The sequence below is a fragment of the Penicilliopsis zonata genome (assembly GCF_001890105.1).
Source record: "Penicilliopsis zonata CBS 506.65 unplaced genomic scaffold ASPZOscaffold_13, whole genome shotgun sequence".
Taxonomy (NCBI): domain Eukaryota; kingdom Fungi; phylum Ascomycota; class Eurotiomycetes; order Eurotiales; family Aspergillaceae; genus Penicilliopsis; species Penicilliopsis zonata.
In genome coordinates this window covers 416,791-431,495 of record NW_019208922.1, presented here as the reverse complement: position 1 = coordinate 431,495, position 14,705 = coordinate 416,791, and the positions used below count along the sequence as shown (strand labels likewise).

The following is a 14,705-nucleotide window of genomic DNA, read 5'->3' as shown; positions in this document are numbered from 1 at the left end:
TCAAGTGACTTGCGGAAGGGTCAGGGGCTTCATATGGTGACCGGCCCTTCAGATATGGTCAGCTTTTTATATTCTAGCAGATAACCATTGGGTGTAGGTAGTAAACTGAAGATAACAGTATTCGCATAGTTACAGGCATCGGTCTGATACCGTGTCGTGGCATCGCCTGATACCAGTGCACCTTGCACGAGGAGGAAACATCAGGGCAAGAAAAAGAAAAAAACATGGCATCTACTAAATTTATGAGGCATATTCATAACCTCAAGGGGCAGGAGCCGAAAAAGAAGCGAGAAGAACATGGTGCCTACCAGAGCGAGTCGATTCATATAAGCTTGCCGGCCCATTATGTCAGCTTATGGCCGAGAACCATCGATATGGCAAGTGATAAGGCAGAATCCGGAGTTTATTGAACCATCGGTGCTATCGAGAGGTAAATGATTTGCATTCAGAAAAGCGCAGATCATCTTAACATGGCATGTTGATGAATTATACGGCCTACGGAGTACCTCTCAAGGCAGCGAAAGCGGGAAAGCGGCAAGTATCTGCTCACGTGACATGCGCTCGTCTATAGCTATACTCTTTACGGTTTAGTAGTCGCACTTTACCGCGTTTGTCGCGCTAGGACGCACGGACCATGCTTTATCGCAAATTTGACAAACAAGACAAACATCTCAAAAAAAAATGAACGAAAAGTTGCCGTCTGGGAGAAGCGCTGCGATTTTATTTATCGGGATACTCTGGATATTACTTTTGCCCGGGGGGGAAATGGCGCGATAGACTTGCCGTGATAGCGCAAATTGACCTGATCCCAAAAATGTCGAAAGCTATTGTGAAGACGACCTTCGAGGCGTCGCGAACTCTTCGTCCTATCTACACTGGAGGTAGCACTGCGCTTGACGCCAGCGGCCGATTGCTGGTGACTTCTGTGGGCGAAAATGCCTTGGTCGTTGATTTAGAGACCGGTGACCAGCTGGCTCAGCTAGACGGAGTAAGCTTGTCTCGTGCATATCCTCCTTCAGGTTGCTAATCTGAAATCTCAAGGATGGAGAGGTGATCACCACTGTAGCGAGTACGGTTTCCTGGTTGTTTCTACATTTTTTCTTTTCTCATACTAAAATCAACTCCTAGTTACGCCGTCCGGCTCACACGCCATAATATGTTCGCGGTCCATGTCTATGCGAATTTATACTCTGCCGCCTTTTGACGACCTTGCGCAGTCTGTTGAAGCCGAACTTGTTCGAACGCTCAAGCCCCATACAGCGCCTGTTGTCACAGCCGCAGTCGATCCGTCAGGGACTCTTCTAGCAACAGGAGGCGCAGATGGGTCCATTAAAGTCTGGGATATCAGAGGTGGATATGCCACGCACACATTCTATGGACATGGTGGCGTGGTGACAGCACTCTGCTTCTTTGAGACCCATACGCAGGAGGACTTTGACCAGGCCGACCCCAAGAAGAAAAAGAAGAAGGCAAAGGGCAAAGTCTTGGATGATGAGGATGAAGATATGGCCGATGATATCGTTGTCGTTTCTTCTTCGACCATCGGTCTTCGATTAGCATCTGGTAGCGAAGAAGGCAAGGTTCGCGTGTGGGATCTGACCAAGAGAAAATCCATCGCATCGCTGGACTCGCATGTCTCTGTTGTGAGAGCATTGTCCTTCTCCGCAGCCGAAAATGCTCTGCTTTCTGCGAGTCGTGATAAGACTGTGATCGTCTGGGACGTCCGGACTTGGAAGACGCGCAGGATCATCCCTGTTTTGGAAAGTGTTGAAGCCGCTGCTTTCGTCGCCGATAGCGGGTTCTGCATGATCGGTGGCGAGAACGGCAAGTTACGAGTGTGGGATTGCAACAGAGGTAGCGAAGTTACCGAAGACCAAGAACCTGGCCCGGAGTTTGAGGCTGTTGTAGCCATTCAATACTCCCATGGTCTGCCATTTGCACTAAGCGTTCACGCTGATCAGACTATCCGCGTCCACAACCTGGACACTCTGTCCCAATTACAGCCTGGGTTAAAGATCAAACCTTTGGAAATCATCAGAAGGATATCCGGCAACGACGATGAAATTATTGATTTGGCATACGTCGGGCCTGACCGGTCAATGCTCGCTCTGGCAACAAATACTGAGAGCATTAGAGTCGTGTCTATCGGCCAGTCGGAAGACGGACCATCTGATCAAGGAAAAGATAGATTCTTCGGAGCGGATGTGACACATCTAGAAGGCCACGACGACATCATCATCTGCATTGATGTAGACTGGTCCGGTCATTGGCTGGCGACAGGTGCAAAGGATAATACAGCACGGCTATGGCGCCTTGATCCCCAGAACGCCTCATATACTTGTTTCGCCATCTTCAAGGGCCATGCCGAGTCTTTGGGAGCAATTAGTCTTCCACGGGTACCCCCGGCACCGAGCACTCCGGCATATAAAGATCCCTTGAGCCATCCCCCATCATTTATGTTGACCGGGTCTCAAGATCGTACCATCAAACGATGGGATTGTGGCAAATTGACATCCCTCAAGTCATCTGAACCACACACACCCAAGGCGATTTTCACCCGAAAAGCTCACGAAAAAGATATTAACGCCCTTGACGTCAATCCTGCGTCTACCCTCTTTGCATCTGCTTCTCAAGATCGTACAGTTAAGATCTGGTCTACAGAGGACGGCTCCGTGGCTGGCATTCTTCGCGGCCACAAGAGAGGCGTGTGGTCGGTACGGTTCGCACCGAAAGACACTCCCATCATCACCTCGAACTCCGGTACAAGTACCAGCAGAGGATTGATTGTAACTGGCTCAGGTGATAAAACAGTTAAAATATGGAGTTTGATGGACTACAGTTGTCTCCTCACGTTTGAAGGCCACAGTAACAGTGTGCTTAAAGTGCTCTGGCTGCCACCTTCTGAGCTGTCAAGCAATGCGAACGAGGATGATGATATGGAGGGAGCAGTGACTCAAACCGCGACATCTCAAGCTCGACCCCTTGTTGCATCTGCTGCTGCCGATGGCCTGGTGAAAATTTGGTCACCGTATACTGGTGAGCTTGAAACCACACTCGATAACCATGAGGATCGAGTTTGGGCCCTCGCCAGTCCTACGCCGTCCGGCTCCCGCGGAGATGTGAAACCCTCATCTTCTCGAACTTCACCATGCCCGTTCGCCTTGGCATCTGGGTCCGCAGACTCTACGGTCACCTTCTGGACCGACACTACCTCAGCAACACACACTGCCACCGTCACTGCCAACGCTGAGCGCATCGAGCAAGACCAACAGCTGGAGAACTATATTCGAGCGGGAGCCTACCGCGAAGCCATCACGTTGGCCCTCCAGCTCAACCACCCGAGACGCCTGCTGACGCTCTTCACATCTGCGATCGACAGCGCTGATGAAGCAGCATCCGAAGATTCTCCTCTGAAGGAAGCTAGTCTCACCGGCAACGCATCTATTGACCAGGTACTCCAAAGCTTGGATCAAGAGAATCTCAGAGCTTTGCTCGTTCGACTCCGTGACTGGAACACCAATGCGCGCACCTCACGCGTGTCACAGCGCATCCTCTTCGCATTATTCCGAATGTACCCTGCATCGACGTTTGTCGAGCTCGCATCCTCGGGTCTGAAGAAGCGGGCCAGAGACGCCCACAGCGCTGCCGCTATGAAAGACATCCTGCACGCACTAGCATCTTACACACAGAGACACTACCGTCGGGTCGAGGAGCTTGTGGACGAGAGCTACCTTGTGGAATGGGTTCTAGCCGAAATGGACGGTGGAGTCGGTCTGGGAGGGTTGAACCTGGGCTCTGATGCCGACCAGGATGTCCTCATGCTCGGTGCAAGGGAAGAGAAAGTATAAATGCTTGTGTACAGGATAATGCTATTGTTGTACTTTTTGATATACTGGCGCTTTTCGTGAGGAATACCGATTACCATCGTCGCTGGGTAGAAGGAATCTAAAAAGCAAATTTTCCATCCACTGTATAGTCTCAAAAGACTACTTAACTAGTAACTACCCAATATTTACTCTTATTCGGGTCGAAGCACCATATATATATTTGACTAAACAGTGCCATACAATTCATTCATCCTACTTCGTTCTATCAACTTTTGAACCAGGGTATCATGATGCAACATCCCAAATTAAACATCGTCGACACGGCAGGACAGTTCTAAGATTTTCTATCTATCTTGTTCTCTCCGCCTCCGGTGTGAATCACGGTCACTGTCCCGGTCACGGTCACGGCCATGTCTTGAAGAAGAGGATGCATGGCGTGAGCTGTAACGTTCGTCATCTCGGTACTTGTTGCTCTTGTCCCTCTCTCGGTCACGGTCTCGGTCACGTTCTCGGTCCCGATCGCGACGATCATAATCACGATCTCGGTCTCGGTAGTGACGGTTATCTTTCCCTTTCTCGTCGTCATCATATCTCCTCCGTCGATGCCGGCTGCTCGAGGATAGACTGCGCTCGCGCCGAGAAGAGCCATTCCTCCGGGACTCTCTATTATCGTCACCATCGTGCTCGCGCCGGCGAGATTCGCGATCCCGATCCCGATCTCTGTCGCGGTCGTGGTCGCGGCCACTCCTCTCTAAATTGCGATCGCGTCTCTCCTTCCAGCTATCGTCATCTTTCTTCTTTTCTGTAGCTTCCTTCCGGCGTGCCGCAAGCTCCTCCTCTGTGAGAAACTCGCCTGTCTTCTTGTTCCTCATCATCACAGGCATGTAGACGCCTTCTGTACTTGGCTGACCATCTTGCTGGCCGTTTTTCCTCGACGACTTGCGCATGGCGGCCTTCCCCCACGCACCGATCTCGGCTTCCGCCCCCTTCCCTCCAGAGATATCTTTGGCTCCTATGCCCAGAAACCCTGGCCGTCGCTCCGGAATACGCGGCTTGTTCGCCCGGTCCGAGGGGGCTCCAGCGCTGTACTGACCCCGTCCGATGGCTTGCCCTTCCTTCCATCCCATACCCCGAAGCAACGCCGCGCCAAATTCCTCCACCGGAATGGCATTGTAAGCGTCCAGACTGGCCGATTCCGGGCGAGAAGCCACATCTGCCCGGAACGAATTCGTCTCATCATAGCGGCCGGTGTGATTGCTGTCTTCCTCTTCGCCGTGGATCTCCTTCGTAGCCACAGACTCGATCACCAGATCGGATCGGCCCTCTGTTTCTCCTTTGCTTTCCCTGATGAGAGCTTTCAGCGCGATCTCGTCTTCAGTGAGTGGCTTGCGCTCTTCGCTTGTCGGCGGGATCGGTTGTCTCTCCTCATCTCTTCCTCCCATCGGCTGGTCCACGTCCTTCTCATGCTCCCCAGCCGTTGGGTCCGATGGCTGCGCAAATACCAGTCCGTATGATAAACCCGGCCGATCTATTTCGTTCTCTTTGGCGCCACCGGCAACTGCCCCGTTCCTCTCTGCTTCCTGCTGGGCCTGCACCTCTTTCGGGAGGAGATTCTTCCCTCTCGGCCTGTTGCGGACATTCGCTCCAGCCCGGTTCCGCCAATTATTGGTGCTCGTCACGGGGATAACCAGCTCGCGCTTCTCCTCGATCCCGTTGGCAGGAATGGCACCGCCAGCAAGGGAATCGAACCCCGTCACAGCCTCGTGGGTAGGCTCTGTTTCCTCTTCGTCTGATTCATCGCCATGGTGCAGTTCGTGTGGTCGTCGTGGGAGAGTTTGACGGCTGAGATCCGACCCTTTTGCAGACGACTGGAAATTGAATGTCGTTTTCTTCGTCGAGAAGGAGTTCTTAGATGAAGACATCGCTTGTCAACATCTGCATATGAGTATCGAGGGCAGGTTTTGAGAAATAAATAAACTATAATAAGTACATCAGGTTAAATGATAACTGTGCTTTTCAGAGGATGAAATCTATTGTAGCTATAAAAGCAGAGGCGGGCAGGGCAGGTGGCAAAGAAAGTTGATAAGCGCGCGTCTAACTAACAGTTGATAAGGTTGTTCTGGGTAGCTATTGCTTCTATTTATCAATCGACTAGGCTATTATTTCTTAAATAACTACTATTATTATTGTACTTTATAAGTATACACAGAAGAGAATTCAAAAGTGTTGTGAGTTCGCACTCTGTGTTTTATTCCTTGGGCCTTTCAAGAGTAATAGCTATCGAATACAATCCATCCTAGGTCCCCCCCCCATTCATCTTCATCGAAACTAATAGTACAGGACAAACAACCGCTGCTCGAAACTCGCATAGAGATGTAGGCGAAAATCATTCGCAAAGGCAATAGCACTCCAGAAGCATAGTCAGGAAACGTGTGTATGGTGTGTGTGTGTGTGTGTGTAGGTTGCGGGTGGGGAGAGAAGAAGGAAACGGCGATAAGAGGTGCGGAGGGTAGGCAAAGGGGGGAAAGAAAAGACGTGTTAGATGCGTAGGTTTGGGTGGCGTTACATTGCATCTCATCAGCAGGGGAACTGGTAAAGGTCAATAAAACAGATAATAGAAAGGTTGTTTGGGGATAATTATGTACAAACGAAGGGAGGAGCGCTAAAGGGGAGAAAAAGGGGCTGGATGAGGTAAATGATATTAGGTCCAATGGGCTCGATAGGTTTCGAGACTTTCAGCTTAACTGCCAGCGGTTTGCGCCTGTGGAGGACGAGGGCTCTTGCTGGAACCCGGCCCTGTTTGGGAACCGCCGCTTCTCTGTGCCTGGGGAGTTGCACTCCGGGACTGCTGAGGGACTGCGCCGTTCATGGCAGGGGAGCTCGTGACGACCACCCGGTTCTGCTGGACGTTTTGCGGGACACGCATCATGGGCGAGAACCCCTGAGCTTGCGGGACTTGCATCGACGGAGGGCTGTTGGCCATAGCAGGTTGGGTGGAAGCCTGGAAGTTTGCGTCATGGGGTACCTGGTAGTTCGCTTGGACAGCATTGATGTTGCCCGCCGCAGCATTCATGGCTGCTTGGGTCATGCGTTGCTGCTGGAGTTGATGGTATCGGTCAGCAGCCAGCTTCGTCACTTGTTCTGGAGGCATGTTGGGGTTCGCGCGTTGAAGCTGGGCCTGGAGGCTGTTGATCGTCGGCGTCACGCTGCTCGGAAGGCCGTTGGGTTGAGCCATCCTTGGTGAAGGCGTCGAGACACCCTGCGGAGTTGTGTTATGGAAAGACGGGCTCTGCATGCCCCCAGCTGCCTGAAGAGCGGTCATCATCGCAGGGTTGTTCGCCGCCCCGTTGACATTGGGGATGTTGTTGACATTCGGCGAATGAGATCCCTGCGCAGCAAATTGCTGTTGGCCGTGGAACTGCTGCTGTGCGTTTTGAGATGGCTGCGGATGAGGTTGCTGCTGCTGCTGCTGCTGCTGCTGCTGCTGCTGCTGCGATGGGTGTTGCTGTTGTTGCTGCTGACGCGATTGTAACATGCGCTGTTGCTCTTGGAGGCGATTTGCTTCCCGAATGACACGCGCATTATCAGGAGATGCTTGCATCGGTACTCCCGGCCTCACCCCAGCGGCTTGTTGGACAGCGGCCTGGGGCATCATCTTCATGGCCATTGCATTCGAGGGCATCGGCCCGTTAACAGGACCACTCGTGGGCATGCCTTGCATGGACTGTGGCCGGCCCTGGGCAACGCCGACATTCGGAGGCACTGCAGCTTGGATACCATTTGAGTTACCACTGGGCATGCCCGGGTTTGCAGGATTGTGAGGCAAGCCATTCGGAGCCCGCCCAGGTTGAGCATTCATCATTGGCTGTTGGTTCGGTATTTGACCGGCGCGTTGTGCTGCCAAGTTGGCCTATGAAATTTGTTAGCTAGAAGACTGGGTTCAACTCGTCATGGGTAGATAGTACTCTTTGCTGGGCGATCATCTGCTGTCGGTACTGTTCTTGCCTCTCCTGCAGCTTCAATTCCCGGTCATACTTAAGGCGACTGAATTCGGCTGGAGATGAGATAGGTGGTTTTGGCTGATTAGCCTCGTTCACCTTCCTCAGGGAAGCTAGGTGCGACGCTATGAGGATTAGCCTTCAATTCATTCATGGCAGACTAAAATAATTGTTATGCAGTAGCGACACTTACCGTGCTGCTGCTTTTGCAAAATAGTCTCGCGCTTTTTTGCCAGCTTACGCATAGCATCCAGCAATGCCAAGTGTTTGGATGATCTTCGCCGGTCGACGCGAACCGGTTGCGTCGTTCTGCGACGCACTGGAGGCTGGACCTGTGAGTTGTTCCCTTGCTGCGACTGTTGCTGTTGCTGTTGTTGTTGTTGTTGCTGCTGCTGCTGCTGTTGCTGCTGGGCAGCCTGTTGTTGCGCCAAAACAGTCCTCTGGGCCGTTTCAAGCCTCTGGCTGTAAGCCCGGAAATACTGTGTCTTCGACATGTCCGCTGGAAGTCCTTCCAACCCGATCCATCGCTCAAAACATTCCCAGGGAGTACGCCTCTCTGCTCCGGAGGTGAACAGTGAAGATGGTGTAAGGCAACTGGAGATTAGAGACCAGTTGTATGAGTACTCCTTGACAAGGCGACGAAGTTCATCATCTTCAGAATACGTCCACTGCGATGACTGACGCGATTCGAAGAATCCCACTGAGGGCATCGGGTGTTCTGTCGGTGGCCTGAACGTGTGTCCCGGATGAATTCGATCCCGTATGGGCTTGTTTTCAGGTCGGAACAAGGCCACGTTTGTTTGTTCGGGTTCAAGTTCGACCAAGCGATGTTCCCGCTCGGGTTCATACTGGGAGTAGTCGTATCTGCTACGTTTCCGAACAGGCTCGTCATCGTGGAAACGAATTCTGCCGAAGGCATACTTTGACACGGGTAGCACTTCTGCCTTCCAATGGAAGTCCGGGAGCGTTTTGAACAAGGGCAGTTGGGTTGCTGGTTCGATTTGAACCGGAGCATAAATGGGGAGTTCATCCAAGAGCTTCTCAGCTGCAGGAGTTAGATCAAGAGAGAATGTGAACTCATCTGATCCTAGTGAGAAGATAGCGGCGGGCGCAACTGTGTCATGAATGACATGAGGTTCGTCATTGAACCCGTCGCTGACCGAGTCGGTTTCCCCAGAAGGTACAAGGTCCGGCGTGGGATGAGAGACCACAATAACCTCATCGCTCAACTCCTCAGGGGTATACATGCTCGATTCATTGCTGTCGCTCTGCTGGGGTTTCAGCTCCGTTATCCGGCGGACCCGTACGCGAAGCGATGTTCGGTGTTGGGGATCACTATTGACGTATTCAGCACACCAGTCTGCGCAACTTTTTGCTGCTGCATATTTCCATTTGCGCTCTTCGCGGAAGTCTGTGCGCATCCATTTCATGTGGTCCAAAAGGACATCCCAATGTGAACCTTGCCGGGATGGCTCAGCTGAACGCTTCAATTGGCGCAAGGGCCATCGATTGGCATTTTGAAGGGCATATATTCGTCGGAGCGTTCGACAGTCCATTTGCTCCTGATATTCAAGCAAGTGATTACTCGAAGTAAGTGTCTTGTGAGCTGAGGCAAGAAGCGTACTGAGACTTGTGCCTCGAGGAGGGGTATAAGCCTTGTTCTGGAACAGAGTGAAGAGATAGTCCTGCTCCTCATTCAGCCGTAACACTACATCTCCGGCATTCTGACGGACCAAGTCCATGTTGTCAGGCTTCTCAGTAGGCTGCCGAGGGAAAACAACGGCTGAAAGCTTGCTTCTGTCCTTGTCTCGGCCCTTCCCATCTTTTAGCCGTAGCTTGACAGCCGAGTCGGGTGATGGGCTTGTAGCTTGCGGTGAAAGTAAGTCCAAAGAGCCATTACGAGTCAAGTTTGTCGACCTGTCCGCGAGGCTTTTATCAACATGGATTGTTGGCGTTTTCGGCGCTTCCCCGAGAATCTCGGACACAGACTTGTGGCGGATAGCACCAGATGACACTCTCGTTGTCATCCTTTCAGGTTGAGTTGGTAAGGTTGGCTGAGATTTTCTGGTGACCCCGCTAGGTGGCAAGGATGAAGGAACCTCTGGAGTAGGCGCAGCTTGGACCGGAGCAACTAACGGAGTCGGTTCGGCCGTGTGATTTTGCTCTGGTTCCTTGACGGCAGAAGTTGTGGGTGAGATAGCAGGTTCCTCAACAACACCCATTTTGCCATCATCGACGACTGCTGTAGGGCTGATAGATGCTCTCCTTGGAGAAGCAGCAGGAGGAGCATCATAAGTAATGTCACTCAGCTCCTGTGCCGATGCTAAGACACCGTTCTGCTGCAAAGACTGTGCTTCCTCCAATCGAAGCTGTTCATCAGGTGTCGAGGGAGCCAAGCTTTGTGAAGGAGGTACCGGCCGACGAGTCTGCGGACTAGGAGGCTCAATTTTTCCCACCGATTCGCTTGCTTCCTCGGCCAGGCTTGTGTCCGGAGATGCCGCGATCGGGCCAGGCGTATTGTTGGAATAAGGTCCAACAGACGAGGCAGGAGAGAGAGGCTGCTCGGAAAAGTTGTGGGCCCCAACAACGAGAGACGGGCGCTTATCATGCTTCTTTTGGGAAGGCACCAGCTCGCCAGTGTCGAGCGGAGGAATAGCGGCGATAGCCTTCGATCTCGCACGGCTCGGGGATACGGTAACTGTCGCAGGTTCTTGATCCTGGCTGCTGCGGGGAGTACCTGGTGCGCCGATATTTGCCTTTGGCACAGGGCTCGGTGAGCGAACGGGCTGGACAACAGATGGGACTCCTTTGGGCAAGTCTGGCGACACCTCCTGGGAGCTCAAAGGCGCGGGGGCTTGAGGCGAAGGCTTGATCTTTGACGTTTCAGAGATTCCATCACGAACTGTTTCTTTGTCTGGCGTCCCATCCTGGATCAAAGCTGCGGTCGTGATCGGTGGAGCAGAGACGGTAAGGTCAGGCTGAGAGATAGAATCAATAGCAGCGACGCTCTTCTCAAATCCTTGGTCAGGTGCTTTGATGACTGCATCATTTCTTGGGGGGTGAGGGATAAGGGCGACATAGTTTGGTAAAGGCGGGAGGGTCGCTTCGTTGAAAAGACGACCTCTGATAGTTCCATGATATTAGAAGATACATATTAAATGAATGGATTAAATAAGAAAATAATAATGACACTGCAAGGCAAATTATCAAAGCATAACCTACTTGGAGAGATCGTTGGCGTTGAGGAAGTCCTGTTCTTTTTGTCGATACAGGGAATCCGCTGCAGCATCATCGGTCGCGCCCGCGGCGAAGCCTACGGTCGCAAAGTAAAGCTCGCTCAATTTGCGCTTTCGCGACTGCAAACAACGGCTAAAAAATTATGGTCAGCGATAATTTCATATCGCCTATTGCTGCATTATAAAATTAACTGCAAAAAATAAATAATAACTTACACGATCTCATCGTTCTTGAATCGGAGTAGCTCGTCGCGGAGCATTGAGTCTATTTAAAGAACACAACATCCGATTAACGCGCTAAAAATGAGGCGAGTGGTTGGAGCGAAGTCATCCAGATGGAAAAAATCGCTCAGAAGTGATGAAAAGGATGAGGGTTGCGGTGTTCTGATACGTAGAAGGCGAGACGCGAGGATTTCTCTTGAAGGGATTTGGGTTGAGACTTTTCGCGGGTAGCACGGGTTACGGCGTTGGTGATGGGGGTGGGAGACGCCGGGTGCAGCGCGCGCAGTGTTAGAGGGGGGTTCAGCCAGAGTCAGATAGGGAGCAGGGCAGCACAGCGAGTCTACAGCCACGGCCAGGAGTGTTAGGGCAGGGAATGAACGGCGCCTCAGGCCAGAAAAAAATTCCTGCTTCCCCTTGCCTGACGCAGCGGGAACCGTGGAATGCGTCCCAGTTAGGAATGGTCATCGCGCGCCTCAGGCAGAAAGGCAGAAACAAGACGTGACGCTAATACGGAGCCGGGAGTAGCTATAGCCTATCGGGAGAGGTCATGTGACGATAACAGGCTTCGCCGTACGGAAAAAAAGTTCCCTGATGGAGCAGGTTCTGGAAGAACGAGCCTTTCAAGCAGCACAGTAGCAGAATGGCGAAACGCAAGCGAGACGACGCTTCCAAGGAGGCGCAGAAGGCGGGCGTACCGACCAAGGTTGTCAAGACTGCGGCAAAGGTAGAATTACCTCCCAATGATGGCCCCGAAACAACAGTTCAGATCGTGACTGGCTCTTACGAACGAGTGCTTCACGGCTTCACGGCGGCGATCCCATCCAATGCCAAGGAACTGCCATCTTCTGTGCAATTCGTTGATACCTTCCTATTCGAAGCCCATGCCTCTGCAATCCGTTGTCTTGCGGTGTCCCCGCTGTCCAAGACCGAGACATCAGAACCGCAGAAGGTGATTCTAGCCAGCGGTGGTACGGACGAACGCATCAACTTATACTCCCTGTCCGCCTCGCCTGTGGCAACGAACGACAGCTATCCCACTGTGCCAACCCTGGCAGGGAATAAGATCCTCGAGAACCCTAAGAATCGGGAGCTAGGCTCCTTGCTGCATCATTCCGCGAACATCTGCGCCCTGCACTTTCCTTCGCGGTCAAAGCTGTTGGCAGCGGCAGAGGACAATACCATCTCAGTCACGAAAACGCGCGACTGGACCGTGGTGTCCACCATCAAGGCACCTCGTCCAAAGGTCCAGGGGAGACCCAGCGGAGACACTGCGCCTCCTGGCGGTTCCCCAGCTGGCGTCAACGACTTTGCAGTGCATCCTAGCATGAAGCTCATGCTAACCGTCGGTCGAGGAGAGAAATGCATGAGACTCTGGAACTTGGTGACAGGAAAGAAAGCCGGTGTACTGAACTTCAGCAAAGAAATCCTGCAGAGTGTCAAAGAAGGGAAATGGAGCCCCGGTGAAGGGAGGAAGATCGAGTGGAATTCGGAGGGTGATGAGTTCGCCGTGGCATTCGAGTGGGGAGCCGTGATATTTGGAACAGTAAGTATCCTTTTGTTTTAGGTGAAACCAATTAAGAGATCGGGTGTCTGACCTCTCGCCCCAGGACTCGATCCCCATCTGTAGGGCCCTGCCAAGCCCTCGGAGCAAGATTCACCAGATCAAATACGTTGATATTGGCCAGTCCACCGAAAACAAAGTTGGATTCCTTGCCGTTTCTACAGAAGATGGCCGCGTCATCTTCTACTCTACAAAGAAAGTGCAAAAAGCCGCAGACGATGACGAATCCCCTATTCCCTACGCGGAAGCTGTGGCCTCACTTGGGGGCAAGCAGGCTGATCTTCCTGGAAGAGTGAAAGACTTCGAAATCCTCAAGCTTGACAGTCCTTCCGAATCTAACAAGGACGAGTTCGTCGTCGTCACTGGAGGCAGCGATGGGACTGTTCGCCTGTGGTTGCTTGATGGAGCTGAACTCCATGATAAGAAGGCCTCCACCAAAACACCCCAGGTCGGGAAGCTTCTGAACTCTTATGAGACGGGAAATCGGATTACTTGCCTCAAGGCATTTGTTATGCTGGCGCCTGAAGATCCATCGGCGCTGGATTTCTCTGAGGATGAGCTGGAGAGCGACGAGGCTGAGGAATCCGCCAGCGAGGAGAGCGATGACGAGTAAATGTTCGGACTTTTTGATAACTTATACACCTTTCATATACCCGATGACCTCCTCTAACTTGCCATCAAGTACATCGTACTAAACAAGCAATCTGTCCCCTATGTCTTGTAACATGGTCGAGATCTCCCCGCCAGATATAGAACTATTATCCCCTCGTTGCCCTACTGTACACCACAACCCCTTAGACACAAGTCCCCCTCAGACTCGCAAGATATTGGCCAAACTTATTTCAAGAGCTGCAGTCATAATCTTGAGGTTCTCACCATTGCCCGCGGCTCATGACTCATTATTTACGCCTAATCAACCAGCAGAGCGGTGACAGCTGTATCTTCCGCACATTGAGAAAAAAAAAAGTATTTTTTCAATGCCGACTGATAGACAGAAGCTAGTTCATGGTAAAAACCGGTATTTCAACAATAAAATTTACTTCGTATAGGGAAGCAATACAAAAGGGAACGAGTAGTTGTTCAGGGCTCCTCGCCCACCAGGCCACACTCCACTGCACAAATCAGAACCCCACTGGGCAGAGCGGTATCATATCGCCTCCGTCCCAAGCGACAAATTTCAAACCACCAGAACCAAACCACCGCCTACCTCACCTTCTACCCGCTCTATACCCCTCACCACCGTCCCACCATCCGACCGTTGCTGCAGGAGCCCATCAGCTCGCAATCATGGCTACCAACGGCGATTTTTCCGACGAGGACTCCCTGCCCGGCTCCCCCGTGCTCGACGCCAACGGACACGATGACTTTGACGACCAGGAACCCCTCGACCAGGACGAGAAGCCCCTCAAGTCGGCGATGAAGAAGAACTCGGTGCCGCCTCTGCCCCAGGCCAAGCGCCCGGAGCTGCCCGAACAGCCAGACCCGGCCACGCTCGACTGGTCAAAATTGACACCACTGTCGCCTGAGATTATTGCGCGCCAGGCCACGATCAACATCGGTACCATCGGGCACGTCGCTCACGGCAAGTCGACCGTCGTCAAGGCCATCTCTGAGGTGCAGACCGTCCGCTTCAAAAACGAGCAGGAGCGAAACATTACCATCAAGCTGGGCTACGCCAACGCCAAAATCTACCAGTGTGATAGCCCTCAGTGTCCCCGGCCGACATGCTTCAAGAGTTTCAAGAGTGAGAAGGAGGTCGACCCGCCTTGCGAACGCGATGGATGCACAGGAACATACAGACTGCTGAGACATGTTTCGTAAGTGGTGCTACGGAAGATAGGAAAATCCTTCGGGCAGAACC

At 52.4% G+C, this 14,705-nt stretch overlaps 5 protein-coding genes across 5 annotated transcripts in view; 3 read left to right on the top strand and 2 right to left on the bottom strand.

Moving 5' to 3' along the window:
- Positions 1-814: 814 nt before the first annotated feature.
- Positions 815-3,848, top strand: ASPZODRAFT_144637 (hypothetical protein; the record flags this gene model as incomplete). Its single annotated transcript, XM_022725028.1, has 3 exons — positions 815-988; positions 1,042-1,069; positions 1,129-3,848. The coding sequence occupies 3 exons, from the start codon at positions 815-817 to the stop codon at positions 3,846-3,848; spliced, it is 2,922 nt and encodes a 973-aa protein (XP_022579188.1).
- A 179-nt stretch (positions 3,849-4,027) lies between these two features.
- On the bottom strand, positions 4,028-5,877 carry ASPZODRAFT_134762 (hypothetical protein). The gene has a single exon (XM_022723626.1). The coding sequence runs from the start codon at positions 5,747-5,749 to the stop codon at positions 4,172-4,174; it is 1,578 nt and encodes a 525-aa protein (XP_022579187.1). The 5' UTR covers positions 5,750-5,877; the 3' UTR covers positions 4,028-4,171.
- Positions 5,878-6,567: 690 nt separating this feature from the next.
- On the bottom strand, positions 6,568-11,321 carry ASPZODRAFT_144635 (hypothetical protein; the record flags this gene model as incomplete). Its single annotated transcript, XM_022725027.1, has 5 exons — positions 6,568-7,737; positions 7,793-7,950; positions 8,019-10,948; positions 11,048-11,194; positions 11,278-11,321. 5 exons carry the CDS (start codon positions 11,319-11,321, stop codon positions 6,568-6,570), a joined length of 4,449 nt encoding a protein of 1,482 aa, XP_022579186.1.
- A 602-nt stretch (positions 11,322-11,923) lies between these two features.
- Positions 11,924-13,457, top strand: ASPZODRAFT_153575 (hypothetical protein; the record flags this gene model as incomplete). Its single annotated transcript, XM_022725989.1, has 2 exons — positions 11,924-12,826; positions 12,891-13,457. 2 exons carry the CDS (start codon positions 11,924-11,926, stop codon positions 13,455-13,457), a joined length of 1,470 nt encoding a protein of 489 aa, XP_022579185.1.
- Positions 13,458-14,131: 674 nt separating this feature from the next.
- Positions 14,132-14,705, top strand: part of ASPZODRAFT_71158 (hypothetical protein) — a gene marked incomplete at both ends in the record, with an annotated part of 1,809 nt that continues 1,235 nt past the window's right edge. The window contains one exon of the mRNA XM_022729726.1: positions 14,132-14,661. Coding sequence (XP_022579184.1) covers positions 14,132-14,661 — 530 coding nt within the window. The remainder of the gene's footprint in view (positions 14,662-14,705) is intronic.

Bases quoted from the DNA above. Each gene is read 5' to 3' on its own strand.
- ASPZODRAFT_134762 (XM_022723626.1), bottom strand. From the start codon at position 5,749: ATGTCTTCATCTAAGAACTCCTTCTCGACGAAGAAAACGACATTCAAT.